This window comes from Eptesicus fuscus, chromosome 15, assembly GCF_027574615.1.
Source record: "Eptesicus fuscus isolate TK198812 chromosome 15, DD_ASM_mEF_20220401, whole genome shotgun sequence".
Classification (NCBI taxonomy): domain Eukaryota; kingdom Metazoa; phylum Chordata; class Mammalia; order Chiroptera; family Vespertilionidae; genus Eptesicus; species Eptesicus fuscus.
This window is the reverse complement of record NC_072487.1, coordinates 41,184,331-41,209,055: the sequence shown is the minus strand read 5'-3', so window position 1 is coordinate 41,209,055 and position 24,725 is coordinate 41,184,331. Positions and strand designations below refer to the sequence as shown.

Sequence of the window (24,725 nt, the reverse complement as noted above, 5' to 3'; positions counted from 1 at the left end):
GGGGTGAGCAAAATGGGTTGAAGGGGGTCAACAGTTACAAACTTTCAGTTATAAAATAAATAAGGCATGGGAATATGATGTACAGCATGGCGACTAAACTTAATAATATTGCACTGAATATTTAAAAGTTGCTGAGAGTAGATTTTTAAAGTTTTTATCACAAGAAAAATTTTGTAGCTCTATATGGTAGGAATGGTAACTAATGGTGATAATTTGAATCATTATGTTGTACACCTGAAACTAATTTAACATTGTATATCAATTATACTTCAATTTAAAAATTTAAGACATTTTACCATTCTCTGGCATGGCCGTGAACAGGTACATCAGGTTTGAATTTCCTATATGGCAGATTTTGCGTCATCATATCAACTGATTCAAGAAGCTCCATAAGACTGAAATACTGAAAGATGAAAAACATAAAGCTCTTACATGTTTCAGATGTTTTCCAATTATTGAAGCTAAGTTAAACTTTTTAAAGGAAATTTTACCATGTAACTATGAATACTTTAAAAACATGAATAAATTGACAAATAAAAGGGAACCAGAAGCATAAATATCAAATACATGCAACAGACTGGCCTTTGCCCCAAGGGGAGGGCGGTGGGGATGACTGGACAAAGAAGGTGAAGGTAATAGCTAAAGAACACATATGCATACCCCATGGACACAGACAATAATTTGGTAAAGGCCAAGGAAGGGATAGGCATGGAAGGATAGAGGGGGGCAAAGGTGGAGGAAAGGAGTAATGTCAACATTAAAAATTTTTTAACAAAAAAAAAAAAATTATAAAAAGAAAAACATTTAAAATTTTAGTTCTATTTTTATCAAACTATAACTCACAATTTAAAATACCATTTAAAAAAATCACCTGTGGTTTATTAAATTCAATCGCTATGTCATGTAATTCAACATCCAGTTTTATCTTGGGGGCGGAAAAGTCAAAATCAGATCGGCGATTCATCTGAAGTTTGGCTTTAGCAGATATGGGGCGAAATACTGGAAAATAATATAAATTTTAATAAATTAAACTGAGTTACATTTCAAGAGTTTCATAGTACTAAAAGGATAGAGTTGAAAATACTGATTTTCATGTCTTATATATTCCTTTTACAGTTCCATATTTCCACAATGCTATGATTTGGTCAGATGAACTGTCATTTAATTGGTGAAAAAGTTTCTGTTATCTTTTTTCTATCTATAATTCATATTGTTGTCTATAAGCCAAAAAAAGAAATAATTTCAGGAAGGATAGTCTATGGTTAACAACATTGTCAGCCAAGTTATCCATCACCAATCAATATTTATTGAGTGCCTTCAGGATAAAAGAAACAGCACTCTTTTTCACTGCATATTTTAATAACTTATTTCTGATTATTAAAATACATGTTCATTAAAAAAAATACTACATGTTCATTTCAGACTATTTAAAATTTAAAAAATAAAGAAAAAATTTAAGTACACATTTTTAAAATAGTAAGTTCACACTATAGACTGCAGCATCTAGCCTTATTAAATTGTATTTGCCATGTTAAAATGTCTTTAAAAATTATCATAACTATTATTAAATAGAGAACTCACAATTTATTAACAACTACTCTTATTGGACATTTTTCTTTCCTGGTTTTGATATATAACCAAAAGCTCCCCAACAATGAATGACATATATGGGTTTGCTTTTGCATTTATACATTTAATTACATGAGAAATTAACATGAAAAGGCACAGTTATATCAACAATATTCATTTAAAATTTATTTAAAATATTAATAAAATAAAATAAAAATTGCAATTTTTACTTTAGGAAACATACTTACCAAAATCATAACCTTCTGGAACAATATTTTCATCAACAATGCCATTCCTCAAGCTGTCCTATTAAAAGATAAATTGCTTTTATTTATATTAATGACAATATACCTTTATCTGACAAAATCCTATTGTATGCAAATGAAAAAAGTTTAAAAGCAATTTATAAAAAATAAATAACTCAAACTTAGGAGGATTTTGATATAAGAAAATATTAAAGTGGTTAGGATAATAGTTCATTAAAGACAATTATCTCATAAAAGAATACCTTAGAAATATTAAGATATATATTTAAACATGTTTATATATAGACACCTATACAAAATATGACAAAATTCAATACCCATTTATGATTAAAACTCTCTATACCAAATGGATATAGAGGTACAATTACACTTGAACATAGTAAAGGGAATATATGACAAACCCACAGCTCATATAACATTCAACAGTGAAAAGTTCAGTTTTCCTCTAACGTCAGGAACAAGACAAGGATAACCATTGTCACTACTTTTATTTAACACTAGAGGCCCTGTGCAGGTATTCGTGCACGGGTGGGGTCCCTTGGCCTGGATGGCGATCGGGGCCGAATGGGGCCGGCCAGCTCGGGGGAAGGGAGCAGGGGAGGTTGGCCAGCCACAGGAGGCTGGCTGTGGGAGCACACTGACCACCAGGGAAGATCCTGTGTTGAGCGTCTGGCCCCTGGTGGTCAGTGCGCGTCACAGCAATGGCCAGTCATCAAGTCATAATGGTCGCTTATTTTATGTATATATAGATAGTAGTGAAAGCACTAGCCAGAGCAATTAGGCAAGAAAAAGAAATAAAACCCATCCAAATTGGAAAGGAGGAAATAAAACTGTCACTATTTGTAGATGATATGGTATTATTTATAGCAAATCCTAAAGACCCCAACCAAAAAAAAATGTTAGAATAAGCAAATTCAGTAAAGATGCAGGATACAAAAATCAATATACAGAAATCGGATGCATTTCTTATACACTGGTAACAACCTATCAGAAAGCAAAATTAAGGAAATAATTCCATTTAGAACTAAATCAAAAAGAAAAAAAAATACTTAGAAATAAATTTAACTAAGAAAGTGAAAGACCTGTACACTGAAAACTATAAGACGTTCCTAAAAGAAACTGAAGACACAAGTAAGTGGAAAGATATTTCACACTCAAGACTGTAAGAATTAATATTGTTTTAAAAAATCCATACTACCCAAAGCGATATACAGATTCAATACAATCCCTATCCAAATTCCAATGGCATTTTTCACAGAAAAAGCACAATCATAAAATATGTATGAAATCACAAAAGATCCCAAATAGCCAAAGCAATCTTGAGAAATAAGAACAAAGCTAGAAGCATCACACTCCTTGATCTCAAGCTCTATTACAAAACTGTAGTAACCAAAACTATACAGTACTAGAATAAACACAGACACATAGACCAGTGAAACAGAATAGGGAGCCCAGAAATAAGCCCATACGCATATGGCCAATTAATTTACAACAAAGATTAAATTTGGGAAAACTGGATAGACACATGCAAAATAATAAAACTGTACCAATATCTTACACCATAAACAAAAATTAACTCAAAACGGATTCAAATTTCAATGTAAGACTTGAGACCATAAAAATCCTAGAAGTAAATATACATGGTAACCTCCATGATGTTAGTCTTAGTGATGATTTTTTTAGATCTGACATCAAAATTAAAAATGCAACAAAAGCAAAAACAAGTGAGACTACATCAAACTAAAAAGCCTCTACACAGCAAAGGAAACTATCAACAAAATAAAAAAGCAATCGACTGAATAGGAAAAAATATTTACTATTCATATATCTAATAAGGGGTCAATATCCAATATATATAAAGAACTTACACAACTAATAAGTAAAAAAATAAACAACCTGATTACAAAATGAGCAGAAGTTCTGAATAAACATTTTTCCAAAGAAAACATATAGATGACGAACAGGTACATTAAAAAAAAATCCAACCTCACTAATCATCAGGGTAATGCAAATCAGATGACAATATAATATCACCTAATACCTCTTAGAAAGAGTATTATAAAAAAGACAAAATATAACAAGTATTTGAAAGGATACGGAAAAAAGGAAAACCTTGTGCAATGTTAATGGGTGCAACCACTATGGAAAACAGTATGGAGATTCCACATAAAATTTAAAATAGAACTACGATATGACCCAACAATTTTAACTCTGGATACTTACCAAATAAAACAAAAACACTAACTCAAACAGATATGTGCATCCATGTTCACTGCAGCATTATTTACAAGAGTCAAGATATGGGAACAACCTAAACATCCATCAACAGATGAATAAAGAAAACGTGGTGTGTATATATATGTAAGAAAATATCATTCAGCCATTAAAAAAAGGAAATCTTGCTATTTGAGACAACACAGGTGGACTTTGAGGGCAGTACAATAAGTAAAATAGATGAAGACAAATATTTTATCTAATATGTTATGTGGAACCTAAAAAAAAAAAATGAACCAAAAAAAAAACAGACAAACAAGCTCATAAATAAGAGAACAGACTGGTGGTTGCCAGAGGCAGGGGGTGGGTGGTGGCAAAATGGGTGATAGAAGTCAGAATGTACAATCTTCTAGTTATAAAATAAGAATTTATTTTACATACAACATGGTGATCTAACATACAACATGGTGACTCTAGTTAATAATACTGCATTGCATATTTGAAAGTTACTAAGGGAATCTTAAAAGTTCTCTTCCCATGGAAAAAAAAAACATTTTTTAACTGTGTATGGTGAGAGATGTTAACTAGAATTATACTGGAAATCATTTTGTAATATATACAAATATCGAATTGTTGTACACCTGAAACTAATATAATGTTTTATGTCAATTATTAAAAAAGAAGGGGAGAAACCAAGATGGCGGCATAGGTTAAACACCTAACCTGCAGCCGGGCACAACAATTTCAAAAATACAACTAGAGGTCAGAACGGACATCGTCCAGAACCACAGGAAAGTTGGTGGACTGAAATGCCCACAGCTGGGGGGAAGGAGAAGGCCACGGGGACAGTCGGGGAAGCCGTAAAAGCCTGAGGTATGGAGAAACGGGCGGAGACACGAGCACACGCGCCTGCGGGGAGGATGGAACCGGAGAGGAGGGGGCGGCTGATGACCTGGCCGGAGTTCACTGGCAGGAAGGAGATAAAGGCTCCGGAGTGCGCTGAGCACCGGCTCCGATTGCACTGAACCCCATTCCGGGCGAAACCCTGGGAAACTCACTCACTTTCGCAACTCCGCCGCCCCCGCAGGCCGCCCGGCCCGGGACGCTGGGGACGCCGCCGCCGCGGCGGCGCCCGGAGCCCTTTGGCCTCCCAGCACCCGTCCCCGCCGCGCAGCCCCCGCGCGCCTGGTCCCGCGGGCCGCGCGCCCCACACACCGGACGGAGGCCCGGGCGCCCTCTCCGTGCACCTCCCGGCGGCGCTAGACTTCAGTAGAGTTGACTGAATTCAAGGGATTAAAAAGTATAAATTGGGGGGACGCCGCGGCGGCGACATCCGGAACACGGTGATGGCGGTGCATGGAGCTCGGCGGCCGCCCAGCGCCCGTCCCAGACGCGCAGCCCTCGCGCGCCTGGTTCCGCGGGACGCGCGCACCGGACGGAGGCCCGGGCGCCCTTTCCGTGCACCTCCCGGCAGCGCTAGACTTCAGTAGAGTTGACTGAAATGAAGGGATTAAGAAGTACAAATTGAGAAGTTTGAAAAAGATGGCGGCGGAGGTTAAAGGCTGTTCTGTTGCCTCGCACCCAGCGAAATCGGAGGGGATGAGGTGTGGAGGTGCGTGGGTCTGGCTGGTGGCGGGGGAAAGGGGCTTTTGTTCCAAACCTAAGGGAGATTAGCTCTCCATCACCCTGAAACCCATCTTCTGGCGAACCCCGGGAGACCCAGATGCCTGCGGGGAGAGGCGGGACTCTTGCAGAGGTGCGCCCAGCAATCAGTGTTTGCTGCGCTGGAGTGCGGAACGAGGGGACTTAGATACATGGAAGGCAGAAGGACCAGACTCACAGCCATCCAGGCTCGCCGCACCATGGCCTGTTGGCGCCCTGAGACCCCGCCCCGCCCTGGGACCCGCCCCGCATGTTTTGAAGACCTGCCCCGCAAGTCTTGCAGGCACACCTGCGCCCCAAGCAACGGCTTATGCATGTGGGTGGCCTGCCCTCTGGCAGCGGACCAGATGATCTGCTGTTCTAGTCGGACTGCTCCAGGGCCACTCAGACAGGAGGAAGAAACTACAGTTTTTGCTGTAATCCTTGCTGAGTGCCTAAGGCAGTAGCTGATCTACACCCCATTGGAGACCCAGAAACGAGGGCATCTAGTGGTCTGTGGGAGATGACACCAGATTTCAACCACGTGCATAAGGGACACATTCAACGGGAATATTCAGTGAGCGCCAAAGCTTTGCTGCACCAAGACCCGGCCAATAAACGTGTCTCCTGCACAGCAACTCTTCCTTTATAGACAAAGAGAGCCCCCCCAGTGACACCAACAACAATCAAGACTTAACTATACAAAGGAGGACCAAGATAGAGGCATAGGGCGGAAGCCTGATTGTTGCCTACCACAACAACTTTGAGACTACGACAAGAGAGCAGAGCAGACACCATCCAAGACCACCATAGGGCTGGCTGAGTAGATGCTCTACAACTAGAATAAAAGAGGGGTATGTGGGATGATGCTGATGCCGGTGACCCAAAGACCACACTTTAAGAACTACAGCTCAGGCGACACAAAAGAACTATGGCTCAGGCGATACAACAGCGGCCTGGAACGTGCTCGGCGCAGTTCCCCCGGCGGTCTCCGGCTGAGGGGACGGCTCCACTGGCAGCCAAGCACGGACAGACGAGCCCCTATGAGACATGGGGTGGGAGACTCCGCGCTTGCTGACCTCTGAGTCCGTCAAGAATCTCAACGCCCCGGAAGCGGCCAGGTGCGCATGCTCGGCGACCGGCCACCGATGCAGACCCAAGGGCCGACGCAGCGACGCCAGTCTGGCCCACCGCCATGCACCGGGTGCACCGGAGCTTCGCCGAGCCGCCGCCCGACGAGTTCTGCAGCAGCCATACTGGAGCTCTGGAAGGATGGCCAGGGGAATTGCTGAGGGGGGATTGACCGGCAGGAATTGGGATCGGGAAGACGGGGCCCCGCTGAGACCCGGGTGCGGGCGGGGTTGCGCGCCTCTGGACTCAGGTGTGGTCACACGCCTCTGGGTATAAGTGAGGCCTCACGTCCCTGGGTCTAGGTGAGGCCACATGCCCCTGGGTCCAGGTGAGGCCGGACTCTGGGTCCGGGTGAGGCCAAGTGCCCCTGGACCCGGATGACGCTGGATCCCGTGCCCGGGCGAGGCCAAGCGCCCCTGGGTCTGGGAGAGCCCACACACCCCTGGGTCCAGGCGAGACCATGTGTCCCTGGATCCGGGTGAGGCTGCGTGCACATAGGCCCGGGTGAGCCCAAGTGGCCCTGGGTCTGGGAGAGGCCAAGCGTCCCTGGGTCCGGGTGAGACCATGTGTCCCTGGATCCGGGTGATGCCTTGTGCACCTAGGCCCGGGTGAGCCCAAGTGGCCCTGGGTCTGGGAGAGGCCAAGCGTCCCTGGGTCCGGGTGAGACCATGTGTCCCTGGATCCGGATGAGGCCTCATGCACCTAGGCCCGGGTGAGCCCAAGTGGCCCTGGGTCTGGGAGAGGCCAAGCGTCCCTGGGTCCGGGTGAGACCATGCGTCCCTGGATCGGGATGAGGCCTAGTGCACCTAGGCCCGGGTGAGCCCAAGTGGCCCTGGGTCGGGGAGAGGCCAAGCGTCCCTGGGTCCGGGTGAGACCATGTGTCCCAGGATCTGGGTGAGGCCTCGTGCACCTAGGCCCGGGTGAGCCCAAGTGGCCCTGGGTCGGGGAGAGGCCAAGCGTCCCTGGGTCCGGGTGAGACCATGTGTCCCTGGATCCGGATGAGGTCTCGTGCACCTAGGCCCGGGTGAGCCCAAGTGGCCCTGGGTCTGGGAGAGGCCAAGCATCCCTGGGTCCGGGTGAGACCATGTGTCCCAGGATCCGGGTGAGCCCTCGTGCACCTAGGCCCGGGTGAGCCCAAGTGGCCCTGGGTCTGGGAGAGGCCAAGCATCCCTGGGTCCGGGTGAGACCATGTGTCCCTGGATCCGGGTGAGGCATCGTGCACCTAGGCCCGGGTGAGCCCAAGTGGCCCTGGGTCGGGGAGAGGCCAAGCGTCCCTGGGTCCGGGTGAGACCATGTGTCCCTGGATCCGGGTGAGGCCTCGTGCACCTAGGCCCGGGTGAGCCCAAGTGGCCCTGGGTCTGGGAGAGGCCAAGCGTCCCTGGGTCTGGGTGAGACCATGTGTCCCTGGATCCGGGTGAGGCCTCGTGCACCTAGGCCCGGGTGAGCCCAAGTGGCCCTGGGTCTGGGAGAGGCCAAGCGTCCCTGGGTCCGGGTGAGACCATGCGTCCCTGGATCTGGGTGAGGCCTCGTGCACCTAGGCCCGGGTGAGCCCAAGTGGCCCTGGGTCTGGGAGTGGCCAAACGTTCCTGGGTCTGGGTGAGACCATGTGTCCCTGGATCCGGGTGAAGCCTCGTGCACCTAGGCCCGGGTGAGCCCAAGTGGCCCTGGGTCTGGGAGAGGCCAAGCGTCCCTGGGTCCGGGTGAGACCATGTGTCCCTGGATCCGGGTGAGGCCTCGTGCACCTAGGCCCGGGTGAGCCCAAGTGGCCCTGGGTCTGGGAGAGGCCAAGCGTCCCTGGGTCCGGGTGAGACCATATGTCCCTGGATCCGGGTGAGGCCTCATGCACCTAGGCCCGGGTGAGCCCAAGTGGCCCTGGGTCTGGGAGAGGCCAAGCATCCCTGGGTCCGGGTGAGACCATGTGTCCCAGGATCCGGGTGAGGCCTCGTGCACCTAGGCCCGGGTGAGCCCAAGTGGCCCTGGGTCTGGGAGAGGCCAAGCGTCCCTGGGTCCGGGTGAGACCATGCGTCCCTGGATCCGGGTGAGGCCTCGTGCACCTAGGCCCGGGTGAGCCCAAGAGGCCCTGGGTCTGGGAGAGGCCAAGCGTCCCTGGGTCCGGGTGAGACCATGTGTCCCTGGATCCGGATGAGGTCTTGTGCACCTAGGCCCGGGTTAGCCCAAGTGGCCCTGGGTCTGGGAGTGGCCAAACGTTCCTGGGTCTGGGTGTGACCATGTGTCCCTGGATCCGAGTGAGGCCTCGTGAACCTAGGCCCGGGTGAGGCCACGTGCCCCTGGGTCTGGGAGAGGCCAAGCGTCCCTGGGTCCGGGTGAGACCATGCGTCCCTGGATCCGGATGAGGCCTCGTGCACCTAGGCCCGGGTGAGCCCAAGTGGCCCTGGGTCTGGGAGAGGCCAAGCGTCCCTGGGTCCGGGAGAGACCATGTGTCCCTGGATCCAGGTGAGGCCTTGTGCAACTAAGCCCGGGTGAGGCCACGTGCCCCTGGGTCTGGGAGAGGCCAAGCGTCCTTGGGTACGGGTGAAGCCAGATCCTGGGTCCGGGTGAGGCCGTGCGCCCCTGGATCCATCCGGGTGAGGCTGGGTCCCAGGCCCGGGTGAGACCACGCGCCCCTTGGGTATGGGTGAGGCCACGTGCCCCTTAGTCCGGGTGACGCCGTGCCCCTGGGATCGGCCGAGACCAAACCAGAGGGAGTCAGACCTCCATTACCACCATTTGTCCACCATCCAGAGCTGAGGGGTCAGTGCTGACATGTACACATAAGGAACTACTGGACATCGAAATTGGGTCTCAAAAGAACTGTTGGTCCAGGGGGAAGCTCGCTACAGATTGATTCATTTGCCTGTCAGCATAAATATTATTGCTCGTCTCACATTCAGTTCTTATTAGTATATATCTAGTGACATTTGATCTCGTTCATCTAGAGGAAATGAGGAACAACATAGACTGAGGAACAAGAACAGAACCAGAAGCAAGGAGGCATCGATCGGACTATCGGGCCTCAGAGGGAGGATAGGGGAGGGTAGGGGAAGGGTGAGGGGAGGGGGAGAGTTCAACCAAAGGACCTGTATGCATGCATATAAGCCTATCCAACGGTTAAGTTCAACAGGGGATTGGGGCATGCGTGGGGAGAGGGGTGGGATGGGAATGGGGGGATGAGGACAAATATGTGACACCTTAATCAATAAAGAAATTTAAAAAAAAAAAAAAAAAAAGAAGGTGTGTGTTTATACATGGTTGTATACAGGTACATATATTCACCTATTTTCTGTAAATTCTGCTAATTGATTTTGCCTGAAAAAAATGACCACTGACTACAGTATGTTAGGTAAATGACAATGAATAAAATGTTATGCAAAATATATCAACAAATGTGTATATACACATATTTAAAAAAAAGTTACTTACCAATGAATCATCATAACTAGTAAGATAAAACATCCGGGACTTCACATTCCAATAAGCAAAAAGGTTATCCAATCGGATTAACTGAAAGATGGTAAACATATGATAGTTTCAGAAGCCTCAAATAATTGAGTTATATAACAGTTAAGCAAGTAAACACAATTTGCACAAAACCATATTATATATTACATTAGCTTTCCTAAAAGTCCCTTTTGTCAACTCAATGAGTTGACAAAATATAGTATTTGTTTATTTTACCTTACGAAATAGTTTCTCAGTTTCATCATGTAAACATGGAACCCAGTTATGATCAGTTGTCTGGAATAAAAAAGGCAATAATGTGTCATTTCCATGTGCTATGTGGCAGAGTGATAAATCCTATCCATTACTCCCTAGACCAATTTCCCATGAAAATGTCTTTGAAAACATAACATTCAAAAAATAACTGAACCACAAGAAAGTCTCTACTTTCAATGAGCTCATTATTGATTAAAAAGCAAACAGATAAAGAAACAATTACAGTCTAGTAAGTGCCACTATAGAGGTTGAATATACAATACTGGGAGAATACAGTAGAAGCCCCAAACCATTATTTTAAAAAATGGAGAAAGTGGTGTCTAACCTAATATATAACATATGAATAGAAATTATTTATTCTAAGGTCAGAGGGAATATTATTCATTCTAGAAAGATATGCGAACATTTGATATGTTCAGAGAACTAAAATGGCCCAGTATGGCCTGAAAACATAATGTAAAACAAAGAAAAGAGTTGAAATCAAATATCTTACCTGGTATCAGATTACAAAAGGATTATAAACGACTTGAAGGCAAAACTATGGACTTTATTATAAAAGCAATAAAAAGCCACTGAGGAGAATAAAGATGCTTATTTAAAAAGATGGGTTTCATTTTTTTTGTACAGAACTAAATGGATTAGAACAGTAGTTCTCAAACATTATTATGCAATAGTATCACATAGAGGGCTTTTTAAAACATGGATTGCTGGGCCCATTCCTAAGTTTCTAATTGAATACCTCTGGGCTAAGGGACAAGTTTCCAAGGCCCTGCAAAGGTGATGGTCAAAATCACTGCTGTCACAGTCACCAATGGACTTCACAATGCTAACTACAACAGCTAATTCTCCATCCTTATTTTCCAACAGAGCATTTGACATTTTACCCCACCCAACACTACTGAGTAACTTTGCATTTGGCATTTCTTAGAGTAGACCATGTTGTTTTTAAAAAGTCACACACAAAAAACTAGTAAATATAACAAAAGCAAGCATGTAATGGAAATACTATACAGCAGTTAAATGGAATGAATTAAATTACATGTGGCAGCATAGATGTTAAACACATTGTGAGGAGAAAAGGGGAAATTATAGAACAAACACATAAAATATTTATCTAACTTCAAAACCTACCAAATATTATATATAATTTTAATGGCTATATTATATAAAAGTTTAAAAACTTAGGGTGTTTATCTCTGAAGCTAGAGGAAAGCATAGCAGTATTCATAACAGTTTATTCTTTTAAAGTATTAAAACTTACATAAATTGACAATTTTACCAATTTTTCTTTTCATTAAAAGCGAATGTTTAATAATTCTGTGTGCTCCTAGACTTGTAAAATTCCTCAATTTGAAAAATTAGACATAAAGTATGCCACATCTTTTATTGTTTTTTATAAAAATTAACTCCCCTGGTATCTATTTTTTATGTTCCACTAGAAATCTTTTATTTTTATTATTATTGTTTAAAGTTATTACATATGTCTCCTTTTTCCCAACTGACCCCTCCCTGGCCACTCCCACCCCCCAGGACGAGCCCCCACTGTCCCAGAGTCCATGTTCATTGGTTATGCTAATATGCATGTATACAAGTCCTTTGGTTGATCTCTCACCCCCTATCCCTTCCCCCCGCCCCGCCCGGCCGCTCCCCCTACCTTCCCTCGGAGGTTGGACGGTCTGTAAAGTGTTTCTTTGTCTTTGGATCTATTTTTGTTCATCAGCTTATGTTGTTCTTTATATCCCACATATGAGTGAGATCATGTAATATATATCTTTCTCCGACTGGCTTATTTTGCTTAGCATAATGCTCTCCAGGTCCATCCATGCTGTTGCAAATGGTAAAAGTTCCTTCTTTTCAATAGCAGCATAGTATTCCATTGTGTAGATGTACCACAGTTTTTTAATCCACTCATTTGCTGATGGGCATTTAGGCTGTTTTCAAATTTTAGCTATTGTAAATTGTGCTATGAACATAGGGGGGCATATATCCTTTCTGATTGGTGTTTCTGATTTCTTGGGATATATTCCTAGAAGTGGGTTTACAGGGTCAAATGGGAGTTCCATTTTTAACTTTTTGAGCAAACTCCATACTGTTTTCCACAGTGGCTGCACCAGTCTGCATTCCCACCAACAACGCATGAGGGTTCCTTTTTCTCCACATCCTCTCCAGCACTTGTTGATTTGTTGATAATGGCCATTATGACAGGTGTGAGATGGTATCTCATTCTCGTTTTGATATGGATCTCTTGGAAGATTAATGACTTTGAGCATGTTTTCATATGTCTCTTGGCCTTCTGTATGTCCTCTTTTCTTAGGGGTATATTTAAGTCCTTGGCACATTTTTTGATTGGATTCTCTTCCTTTTGTTAAGTTGTGTGAGTTCTGTATAAATTTTGGAGATTAAACCCTTATCAGAGATAGGTAAATATGTTCTCCCATACAGTGGGCTTTCTTGTTTTGTTGGTTTCTTTTGCTGTGCAGATGATTTTTATTTTGAAGTAGTCCCATTTGTTTATTTTCTCCTTAGTTTCCACTGTCCTAGCAGCTGTAGGAGTAAAGCTATTGCTACGACATTTGTCTGATATTTTGCTGCCTATGGATTCTTCTAAGGTTTTTATGGTTTCCCATCTTAAGTACTTTACCCATTTTGAATTTATTTTTGTGTATGGTGTAAGTTGGTAATCTAGTTTCATTTTTTTTGTATGTATCTGTCCAACTTTCCCAACACCATTTATTGAAGAGACTGTCTTGACTCCATTGTATGCTCTTGCCTCCTTTGTCAAATATTAATTGAGCATAATGGCTTGCGTCGATTTCTAGGTTCTCTGTTCTGTTCCACTGTTCTGTATGTTCTTGTGCCAGTACCAGGCAGTTTTGAGAACAGTGGCTTTGTAATATAGCTTGGTATCTGGTATTGTGATCCAACTTTGTTCTTTCTCAGGATTGCTGTGGTTATTCAGGGTATTTTTTTATTCCATGTGAATTTTGTGTTTGTTCTAGGTCTGTGAAATATGCCATTGGTATTTTAATGAGGATTGCATTGAATCTATAAATTGCTTAGGGTAGTATGGACATTTTAATGATGTTGATTCTGCCAATCCATGAACACAGAATATATTCTTCCATTTGTTTATGTCTTCCTCTATCTCTTTTTCAATGTACTGTAGTTTTCCAAGTACAAGTCTTTTACCTCTTTTGTTAAGTTTATTCCTATTTATCTTAATTTTTTTATTGCAATGGTAAATGGGATTATTTTTTTAGTTTCTTTTTCTGTGAGTTCATTATTAATGTATAAAAAAGCCATAGATTTCTGGGTGTTAATTTTGTATCCTGCTACATTGCTGAATTCATTTATTAAGTCCAGTAGATTTTATGGAGTCTTTAGGCTTTTCTATGTACAATATCATGTCATCTGCAAATAATGACAGTTTTACTTCTTCTTTTCCAATTTCGATGCCTTTTATTTCTTCTTCTTGTCTGATTGCTATGGCTAATACTTCCAGTACTATGTCGAACAGGAGTGGTAAAGTGGGCATCCCTGTCTTGTTCCTGTTCTTAGGGAAATGGTTTTAGTTTTTGCCCACTGAGTATGATATTGGCTGTATGTTTGTCATTTAAGGCTTTTATTATGTTGAGGTATAATCCCTCTATTCCCACTTTGCTGAGAGTTTTTAATCAGTATTCCACATTATTAATAATGGTGAGGCCATGATGGTTTGTTTCTTTATACTTTTCATGACTTATCAAAGTTTCTAAAAGTTTCTCAGAAATGGGCCTGGCCAACATGGGTCAGTGGTTGAGCACTGAGCGTCAACCTATGAACCTGGAGCTTACGGCTCGATTCCCAATCAGGGCACATGCCCAGGTTGTGGGCTCGATCTCCAGTGTGGGACATGCAGGAGGCAGCCGATCAATGATTCTCTCTCATCACTGATGTTTCTCTCTCTCTCTCTCCATCTCTCTTCCTCTCTAAAATCAGTAAAAAATATTTTTAAAAAACAAGAGATGGATTTTAAGTTAAAAAAAAGTATCAAATATCAATAATTAGCAAATAATAATAGGCCCTCATATTTTAACTTGAATTTGATTATCAACCATTTTTTCAAATGTGAAATTACCTATCCTCAGTTCCAATCCAATCCATGTACTATAGGTACTAATTCTATATAAACATCTATTTCTGATGCGTGCATAAATGAAGAGCAATTTGTAGTTTAACTACACAATAAAATATGGTTAAATTTATTTTTAAACCAAGTACCTGCATGCTGAGATTTTGAAGAGAAATGCCAAATGACAGTGGGTTTTCTTGATTTGTGATCTAAAGAGGAAAACACAGTACATTTGTCTCAGATTTTTAGTAGTTGAACAAAATTTACATTACAGAATGCAATTTCAAACATTCAAAAACATTTAATACTTTCCAGAACAACTTTTATTTCCATATTTTTTCCTGATACATACTAATTAAAATATTAAGCACCAATGCATTAGTGTTCTAAAATAATAATAAATCTGCATGTTTTACACTTTATAAAAAAAAAGCTTATAAAAATGATTGACCCTCATAATAGTAATATGAGAAGCTAATTATTATGTGTTTTAGAGAGAATACATGATCTATTTAAGATCAGTTAGTTAAATCTTGCTCTACTGATTCCTAGACCAGTGCTCTTTTCCAGGAGATTAATTTCATATAATTTAAAGTGTCTTAAAACCATATAATAAATTCATAATCCCAACTATCACATGTACTAAGATAGGCATTTTCTTTCATTATCTGATCTTTAAACACTTTAGGGAATTGTAACCAAGGCAGTAAAGACTGCAAATTACAACTATAGTTATAGAAAAGAAAGGTCATGTCATTTTCAGCCCTATTCCTTCACTTCCCAATATCTCAGTGGTTCTCAACCTTTCTAATGCCGCGACCCTTTAATACAGTTCCTCATGTTGTGGTGACCCCCAACCATAAAGTTATTTTTGTTGCTACTTCGTAACTGTAATTTTGCTACTGTTATGAATCGTAATGTAAATATCTGTGTTTTCCGATGGTCTTAGGCGACCCTGCTAGCGGTTCTCAACCTGTGGGTCGCAGCATTAGAAAGGTTGAGAACCACTGCTAATAGATGGGCTACTACAGAGCAGGTTTCCATAAACAGTGGAATATATATATAAATATAAAAACAAGATTCATTTGTTAAAATACTTACATCATCTTCATAACGAATATGGATGTTGGAAATTTTCACTTGAAGATTTTTTATGATCTGAGTAATTAATTTTTCTGTAAAAGTGTCTTGTTTCTCCACCAGGAGTTTTTCTAGAATTGTAAATATTCCTTTTTAAACTTGAATGAAAAATATATTCTATAAATATCCACATATTGAGGTAATATAAATGTTACCTTGTTAAAGAAAAAAATCAATATTTGTAGATTTGCTTTTCAAAAATCTTCCATACCAAAAGATTTTCAAAGGTAACTAAGTTGTTTTCAAAAACTAGTTTCTTGCCAAAACCGGTTTGGCTCACTGGATAGAGCGTCGGCCTGCGGACTGAGGAGTCCCAGGTTTGATTCCGGTCAAGGGCATGTACCTTAGTTGCGGGCACATCCCCAGTGGGGTGTGTGCAGGAGGCAGCTGATCAATGTCTCTCTCTCTCATCAATGTTTCTAACTCTCTGTCCCTCTCCCTTCCTCTCTGTAAAAAATCAATAAAATATATATTTTTTAAAAAACTAGTTTCTTGTTCAGTGAAACTAAAGCCAACCTTGCAAAATTTATTGGCATTAAATTTTATAAACTTCTCTCTGTTAATTATATCTGAGTACATAAAGATATGGACAACAATGAAGATTATTATGTAAGAATTATAATAGGCTTATATGAAAAAGCTAGAGAAAGCAGGAAAGATGGAATCTCCCTTAAAATTAGAGATAACATAAGTTGTCTGTGGTTAGGTGTATAAAATAGTTGAATATAATTCTCCTGATGAATACAAAGTAGGAAGATACAAGATATTACCCTCTCTTCTTTACAGCAAGGATGAAGGAAGTTCATCAGGTGTTTCTTTTTCTAAAACCTATTTACTATCTCTAGTTTCAATATTTTTCAGGGGAATAGAAAGAATAAAAAATTGAGGTTCCTGCCGAAACCGGTTTGGCTCAGTGGATAGAGCGTCGGCCTGCGGACTCAAGGGTTCCAGGTTCGATTCTGGTCAAGGGCATGTACCTTGGTTGCGAGCACATCCCCAGTAGGGGGTGTGCAAGAGGCAGCTGATCGATATTTCTCTCTCATCGATGTTTCTAACTCTCTATCCCTCTCTCTTCCTCTCTGTAAAAAAATCAATAAAATATATTTTTTAAAAATTGAGGTTTTTAATTTTTTAATATGCCTTTAATAACCACTAGTTACTATCCCTATTTCCTCCACTTAAAAATGCCAATAAAAGCTATCTCTTTTCCTAAAATATATATATAGATAGATAGGTAAGAAAAAAAGAGATGAAGACTGAAATTACTGAAGTCAAAAATGAGAATGGGAACATTTCTACTTATTCTACAGAAATAAAAACAATTATTATAAGATAGTACTATGAAAAATTTTTACTAACAAATTGTAATACCAGATGAAATGAACAAGTTCCTAGAAAAACGAAATCTACCAAGGCAAAGTCACAAAGAAACGAAAAATCTGAATAGTCATATAATTCATAGAAGATCAAATCAGTAATCAAAAATCTCTCGACAAAAGAAAGCTCTGGACCTCATGGCTTCACTTGTGAATTCTACCTAACATTTAAAAGAGAACATCAATGGTGTGGGGAAGTGAGTTTTTGATATCTAAATCCAGCCTTCCACCAGGAATGCTCAGGGCCTATTCAAGAAGGCAAATAATCCTTTCCACTAATATTTACAGGGTAAAATAAGATTGTTGTTAGAGTAATAAATTTGACAGTAAAATAGCAGTCAAGTTTTCAGGCAAATTTAAATTGGCTAATTTGAAATAAGTTAATATTCTAGAAAAATTAATTGTACAGGACAAAAAGGTGTTCCTAAAGTGTTAACTAAAATTTTTATTGGTAGTTCATCTCATGATAAAATTGTGTAACATGTAAGGAACCTAAAGCAGTCATATTATAGTGCAAAAAATTAAAATTTAAAAGCTATCAAGACTACATTATAAAATTTTCAAAAGCCTCCTAATACTTAAATCAAAAAAGGGGGAATAGTAGAAGAATATCATGTAAGGAAAAATATCCTGTAAGTAAATTACATCTAGAAAATTTGTACTTTAGAAAATTAATTGTAATGCTAAAAGCAAGACACCCATAAAAAACACACAAGGTGTCAAAACAAGCCAGAGGAAAATCATTAGGGCAAAAAATGAAAAAGGATCCCAAGTCAAATTTATAGAAAAGATCCCTTTATTAACTTTTGGTTTGAATATGTTTGTATATTTTCAGGAAACAACTCCGAGACCATGTGGATTCCGGCAACAGAGAGGAATTGACAGGACTACTCCAGCCATGAAGACAGAAGAGAAGCAGTCCAGAGATGGAAGACGCTGACGTCACCTTGCCATACTAGCAGTCAGCAGCTGTGCATCATTGCAGGTTGCCCAGGACCAAACCAGAGAGGGTCGGACCTCCATTACCACCATTTGTCCACCATCCAGAACTGAAATATGATTGCTGACATGTACACATAAGGAACTGTTTGACATTGAAGTTGGGTCTCAAAAGAACTGTTGGCCCAGAAAGAAACTCACTACAGACTGATTCATTTGCCTTTCAGCATAACCATTATTGCTTGTCTCATTTTCGGCTCTTATAAGTGTATTTCTAGTAGGACATGATCTCACTCATCTAGGGGAAATGATAAACAACATAGACTGATGAACAAGAACAGACCCAGAGACAAGGAGTCATGGATCAGACTGTTGGACCTCAATGGGTGGGTAGGGGAGGGTGGGGATAAAGGGGAGAGATCAACCAAAGGACTTGTGTGCATGCATGTGAGCCTAACCAGTGGTCAAGGACAACAGGGGGGAGGGGGCATGTGTAGGGAGGGGTTTGGGATGGGAATAGGGGGGATGAGGACAAATATGTGATACCTTAATCAATACAGAAATTAAAAAATAAAAAATAAATAAAAGAGAACATCAATCCTCTTCAAACTCTTCCAAAAAAACTGAAGAGAAGGGAGTATTTCCAAACTCAATATGAGATCAGCATTAATCTGACACAAAAGCAAGACAAACATACCACAAAAAAACTACAGATCAATATCCCTAATGAATACTGACACAAAAATCTTCAACAATATGTTAACAAATAAAAATTAAAAGCCCATTATAAGGATTGCACACCATGACTCAATACAATTTATTCCTGCAATGGAAGGATGGCTCTATATATGAAAATCAATCAATTTAATATACCATATCAACAAAATAAAAGAAAAAAACTCATGATCATCTCAACTGATTAAGAAAAAGCATTTGACAAACATCAATACTCTTTCATAATAAAAACACTCAATAAACTAGCAATAAAAGGAAACTAATTTAAGATAATAAAGATCACAGGTGAAAACTCACATCATATTCAATAATGTAAGTCTGAAAGCTTTACCTTTTAAGTTCAGGAAAAAAGTAAGGATGCCCACTTTTGCCACTTCCATTCAACATACTATGGGAATTCTAGTCAGAGTAATTAGCCAAGAGAAAATAAATGAAAGGCATACAAATTGGAAAGGAAAAAAATAACATTATCTCTGTTCACAGATAACATTATCTTATATAAAGAAAACCCTATATAATTCCACACACAAAAAATTGTTAGAACTAATAAACTAATTCAGCAAAGTAGAAAGGTACAAATCCAGCACAAACAAATCACTTGCATATCCATTTCCAACCATTGGATAATCTGAAAGGAAATTACAAAAATAACTCCCTTTATAATAGCATCAAAAAAATAAAATACTTAGGAAAAAATTTAAAAGACATAAATAAATGGAAGGACATCCCATCCATATCCATGGATTGGAAGATTTGATATTGTTAACATGTCAATATTGCCCAAAGGACTCTACAGATTCAAAGCAATCCGTATCAAAATATCAGTAACATTTTTTTACAGAAAAAAAAATCCATCGTAAAATTCATATGGAATCTCAAATAATCAAAACAATCTTGAAAAGGAAAAACAAAGCTAAAAGAATCACACTTCCTGATAGCAAAACTTATAACAAAAGTACAGTAACCAAAACATGGTGGTATTGGCATAAAGAACATATAGACCAATGAATAAACTAGAAAGCCCAGAAATAAATCTTCACATACCCTCAAATAACTTTTTTAGAAGAGTGCCTAGACTATTCAATGGGAAAAAACAGTATTTTTTAAGAAATGATGCTTGGAAAACTGTATATCTAGATATTCACACGCAAGAGAATGAAGTTGGACCTTTATCTAACAATATACAAAAATGAACTTAATATAAGATCAAAGATTTAACTGTAAGACCTAAAACTGTAAAACCTCTTATAAGAAAACATAGAAAACTGGATTTGACCATAATTTCTTATATATGATACCAAAGGCACAGGCAGCAGAAGAAAAGTAGACAAAATGAACTTCATGAAAACTTTAAAATTTGGGGCCTTGTAGACTATCAACAGAGTAAAGATGCTACCTATAGAAAGGAATAAAATTTGGAAATCACATATCCAATAAGAGATTAATATTCAGAATACACAGAGAACTCTGACCACATAACCTCCAAAAAAAACACACAATTAAAAAAATGGAGAAAATACTTGGATATTTCTCCACAGATATAGAAATGGCCAGTAAGCACATAAAAAGATGCTCAAATACTAGTTTTTAGGGAAGTGCAAATCTATACTACATGATACCATTTCATCCCCATTAAGATGTTACTGTTTAGAAAAAAAAACAAGATGGCGGCATAAGGTATACACCTGTACATACTGCCTCTCACAACCACACCAAAATTACAACTAAAAGACAAAACGTCTATCACCCAGAACCACGGGAAAGCTGGCTGAATAGAAATTCTACAACTATAAGGAAAGAGAAAAGAGCATTGAGACCGGGTAGGATGTGCACAGGCAGGGAAAGCAGAGGTACGGGGGCGCACGAATCGGGCTGGCGACTGGGTGTGCTTTTTTCAATCCAAAGGGAGACACAAGCTCCCGACTGCTCTGAACTCCAGTTTCCAGCGAGACTCTGGAGACTCAGACTCCTATGGGGAGAAGCAGGACTGTCTGCCATCGGGTTGGAAAGTGAGGGTGATTCTCTTGCAGAGATGCACACAATAATCATTGTTTACTGTGCTGGGGCGTGGGACACGGAAACGCAGAGACACAGAGAGGGCTGACTGGCAGCCATCGCTGTTTGCCACACCCTGGTGATTACCTGAGGCCCCGCCCCACCCAATTTACAAACCCACCCAAACTGAGCGCAGCGGCTTTTGCATATGAATGGCCTGCCCTATCACAGCTTAACCTAACAAACTGCAGCTGGGTCACCTCCAAAACTTCCAAACCCCAAGCAAAGAGGAGAAATCTGCAGATCTTGCTGTAGCTCCTGCTGGGTGGCCTCAGATAGTAACTGACCTGCACCTTCTTGGAGATCCAGGAGCCAGTGTACCTAGTGGTCAGTGAGAGATGACAACAGATTTCAACTCCTCACATCCATAAGTGACACACTCAAGAGACAGACTCAGTGAGCACCAAAGCCCCACTGAAGCAAGTCCTGCCCCATAAGGGTGTCTAGAGCACAGCAGTTCTTCCATTATAGACACAGCGGGTCCTCACAGCCAATTGGCCTGGAGGTCAATTCCTCCCAGTGTACCAACAGCAATCAAGGCTTAACTACAACAAGACTGTGCACTCCACCCCCAAAGGGGTGCACCAAGAGTGTCCACCTCAGATGATTAGGGAGGCTGAGCCACTGGGCCCTATAGGTCACCTACCACACAAAGTCACTCCATCAACACAGGGAAGCAGCCAAAATGTGGAGACAAAGAAACATGTCACAAATTAAAGAAATGGAGGAAAGCAAACTACTGGATATAGAGTTCAAAACCACAGTTATAAGGTTACTCAAGAATCTTCTAGACACCTCTGAGGAACTTAGTGAGACCTTTAAGGATCTTAATGAGAATGCCAAAAAATATGGAAAAGGACCAGTCAGAAATTAAGCATATAGTGTCTGAAATAAAGAATAATATACAGAACTTCAACAGTAGACCAAAAGACCCTAAGAATCAAACCAAAGATTTGAAATATGAGGAAGCAAAAAATACCCAACCAGGAAAACAAAAAGAAAAAAGAATCCAAAAATATGAAGATAGTGTAAGGAGCCTCTGGGACAATTTCAAGCGTACCAACATCCGAATTATGGGGGTGCCAGAAGAAGAGAGATAGCAAAATATTGAAAACCTATTAGAAGAAATAATGACAGAAAACTTTCCCTACCTGGTGAAAGAAATAGACTTACAAGTCCAGGAAGCACAGAGAACCCCAAACAAGAGGAATCCAAAGAGGACCACACCAAGACACATCATAATTAAAATGCCAAGAGCAAAAGACAAAGAGAGAATCTTGAAAGCAGCAAGAGAAAAACAGTTAGTTACCTACAAGGGAGTACCCATACAACTGTCAGCTGATTTCTCAACAGAAACTATGCAGGCCAGAAGGGAGTGGCAACAAATATTCAAAGTGATGAACAGCAAGAACCTACAACTAAGATTACTCTACTCAGCAAAGCTATCATTTAGAATTGAAGGTCAGATAAAGAGCTTCACAGACAAGAAAAAGCTAAAGGAGTTCAACACCACCAAACCAGGATTATATGAAATGCTGAAGCATATTCTTTAAGAAGAGGAAGAAGAAAAAAAAGGTAAAGATAAAAATTATGAACAACAAAGTGACAACAAATACATATCTATCAACAAGTGAATCTAAAAATCAAGTGAATAAAAAATCTGATGAACAGAATAAACTGGAGAATAGAATAGAATCAGGGGCATAGAAAGGGAGTGGACTGACAATTCTCGGGGGGTAGCGGGTGTGAGGGATGCGGGAAGAGATTGGACAAAAATCTTACAACCATGGATGAGGACAGTGGTGGGGGGTAAGGGCATTGGGGGGGGGATCGGGTGGAGGGGAGCTATGGGGGGGAAAAAGAGGAACATCTGTAATAATCTGAACAATAAAGATTTATTTTTTAAAAAAAGTTACTATTTAAAAAAACCAAAAAACACCCAGAGAATAAGTAGGTATGAATGACCACACAAGATATGAAAGAACTGTGACAGAGAAGAAAAAATAATTACAAAATGTGTTGCCAGGAATTGCGTTAAATCTCCTTTATATTTTTTACCTGTTTGTCAACAGGTAAAAATTTAATATTGGGTTATATTTTTTATTTTAAAAAATTAATGTATGGCAAGGATAGTGATATCAGTATATATCTACCTTACTTTTAAGATGCTTAACTTTTAAATGGACAGAAAAGATAAACACATGACTAGGTTAGGAAAATGACTTTATGTTAGAAGATAAGAAAGGCTACAGTATATTTGCATGTTAAGAAGAAAGATTCACTAGAGGGAGAAGTTAAGAGTCCGAGTAAAAATAGCTGCTGCTGCTTCATGCAGCGCAAGTGGAAAGGAATTCGACTTTTGCAGGACATCTCTTACACCAACAAAAGAAGGGGTTGAAGTAATGGACCATTTGGTCTAGGTTGAATAGGAAAGGATGTGAAGCCAGAGGATAAATAAACAGATTTGGGAAAGTGTAAATATATAAAGGGACTCAGCATATGCAAAAGGAGACCTGATATAAGGAGAATAAAAAGGAAAAGGTTAGGAAGGTAAGAAAACATACTTATTCCAATTAATTATTGTAGTTAAAAACTAACCTTTCCCTTAAAAGCTAGGTATATTATTTGCCCTAAGATAAATGTCTAATAGGTAAAAATTTTTATAAACATGATAAAACACATTAAATACATTAAAATGCCCCATGTAATAAGATTCTCTCATATTTGTTAAGTAATCTCAGTGCTTCCAAAGAAAAATAATATTCAAATGTGATCAATATTTTTGTCTTTTCCCCATTTCTTATTTCAATTCTTCTTTGTTTTCTTTACCTTGATCAGCTACTTTTTGTTTGGCTTCTTCTATTCTTTTTAGTTCCTGTTGCTTTGCTTCCAAAAGTTGCTTTTCTTCTTTTAAAGAATCATATTTTATTACTAAAGGAAGCATAAAAAGGGAGAATCTTAATTACCTTAAATTTAAATGTACTCATTCCAAAAAACATACAAGAAAATAATCACTAATTCCATGTCTGCAAAAATTTAGTGTGAAAACCAATTTAATTCAATTACCTACCACCAAATGTATATATTTTAAAAATCACAAAAAATTCCCCCAAAATATTTTTAATAAATACAGTAATAAAATATAAAGATTTTCCATCTACAAAAAAGAGTAATTTAAATTATAATGTTTAAAATTTGACTTACTTGAAGAAGGCACTATGAGTAAATAAATATTTTCCAGTACAGCTACAACTGGCTGAGTATAAAGATTTTTCCATGGAATTTTAAGATTAAGATTACCTACATTAAAAAAAAAAAAAACAAAAAAAATATGTATATTCATTTAAACTACATTTACTATCAGCCTATTTTCTGTCAGACATTAGAAAAGATTACAAGTTCAGTCATTTTATAGAAAGCTATTTTAAAACCAAAAATAAGGCTTTGTGGTGAAAATTTGAAATTATTTGTATCAACCAATATTGTTGGAAAGTCTACGAAATGATATATCCTAAATATTTATACGTTTCTATTTATGGCTATCTGTACCACAAACATATTAATATTCTTCTTCCATTAACCAACAATCCTTTTTATTATAACTTAGAATATCCCCATTCTTTCTCTAAATCTCTGTAAGAAGTACTTTCCTTATACTTTAAAAAAGATTATTTACTTTATGTAAGTGTTTATTTTTCACATGTAGAGATTATACACACAGTTTAACAATGGGGATATGTACTGAGAAATTCATCGTTAGGTGATTTTTGACATTGTGCTAACATCATAGAGTGCCCTTACACAAACTTCAGTGGTCTAGCCTACTATGTAGCC

General features: G+C 40.0%; 1 protein-coding gene across 3 annotated transcripts in view; it reads right to left on the bottom strand.

Moving 5' to 3' along the window:
- The window catches only part of VPS13A (vacuolar protein sorting 13 homolog A), a 220,370-nt gene that overhangs the window by 156,605 nt on the left and 39,040 nt on the right, over positions 1-24,725 (bottom strand). For all 3 annotated transcript variants that reach the window (XM_008142061.3, XM_008142063.3, XM_008142064.3), the window contains exons 4-12: positions 24,096-24,191; positions 23,721-23,822; positions 15,748-15,857; positions 14,796-14,855; positions 10,497-10,556; positions 10,242-10,322; positions 1,818-1,875; positions 872-999; positions 297-403 (exon numbers count right to left, since the gene is read on the bottom strand). In XM_008142061.3, the coding sequence (XP_008140283.2) occupies positions 297-403; positions 872-999; positions 1,818-1,875; positions 10,242-10,322; positions 10,497-10,556; positions 14,796-14,855; positions 15,748-15,857; positions 23,721-23,822; positions 24,096-24,191 (802 nt within the window). The remainder of the gene's footprint in view (positions 1-296; positions 404-871; positions 1,000-1,817; positions 1,876-10,241; positions 10,323-10,496; positions 10,557-14,795; positions 14,856-15,747; positions 15,858-23,720; positions 23,823-24,095; positions 24,192-24,725) is intronic.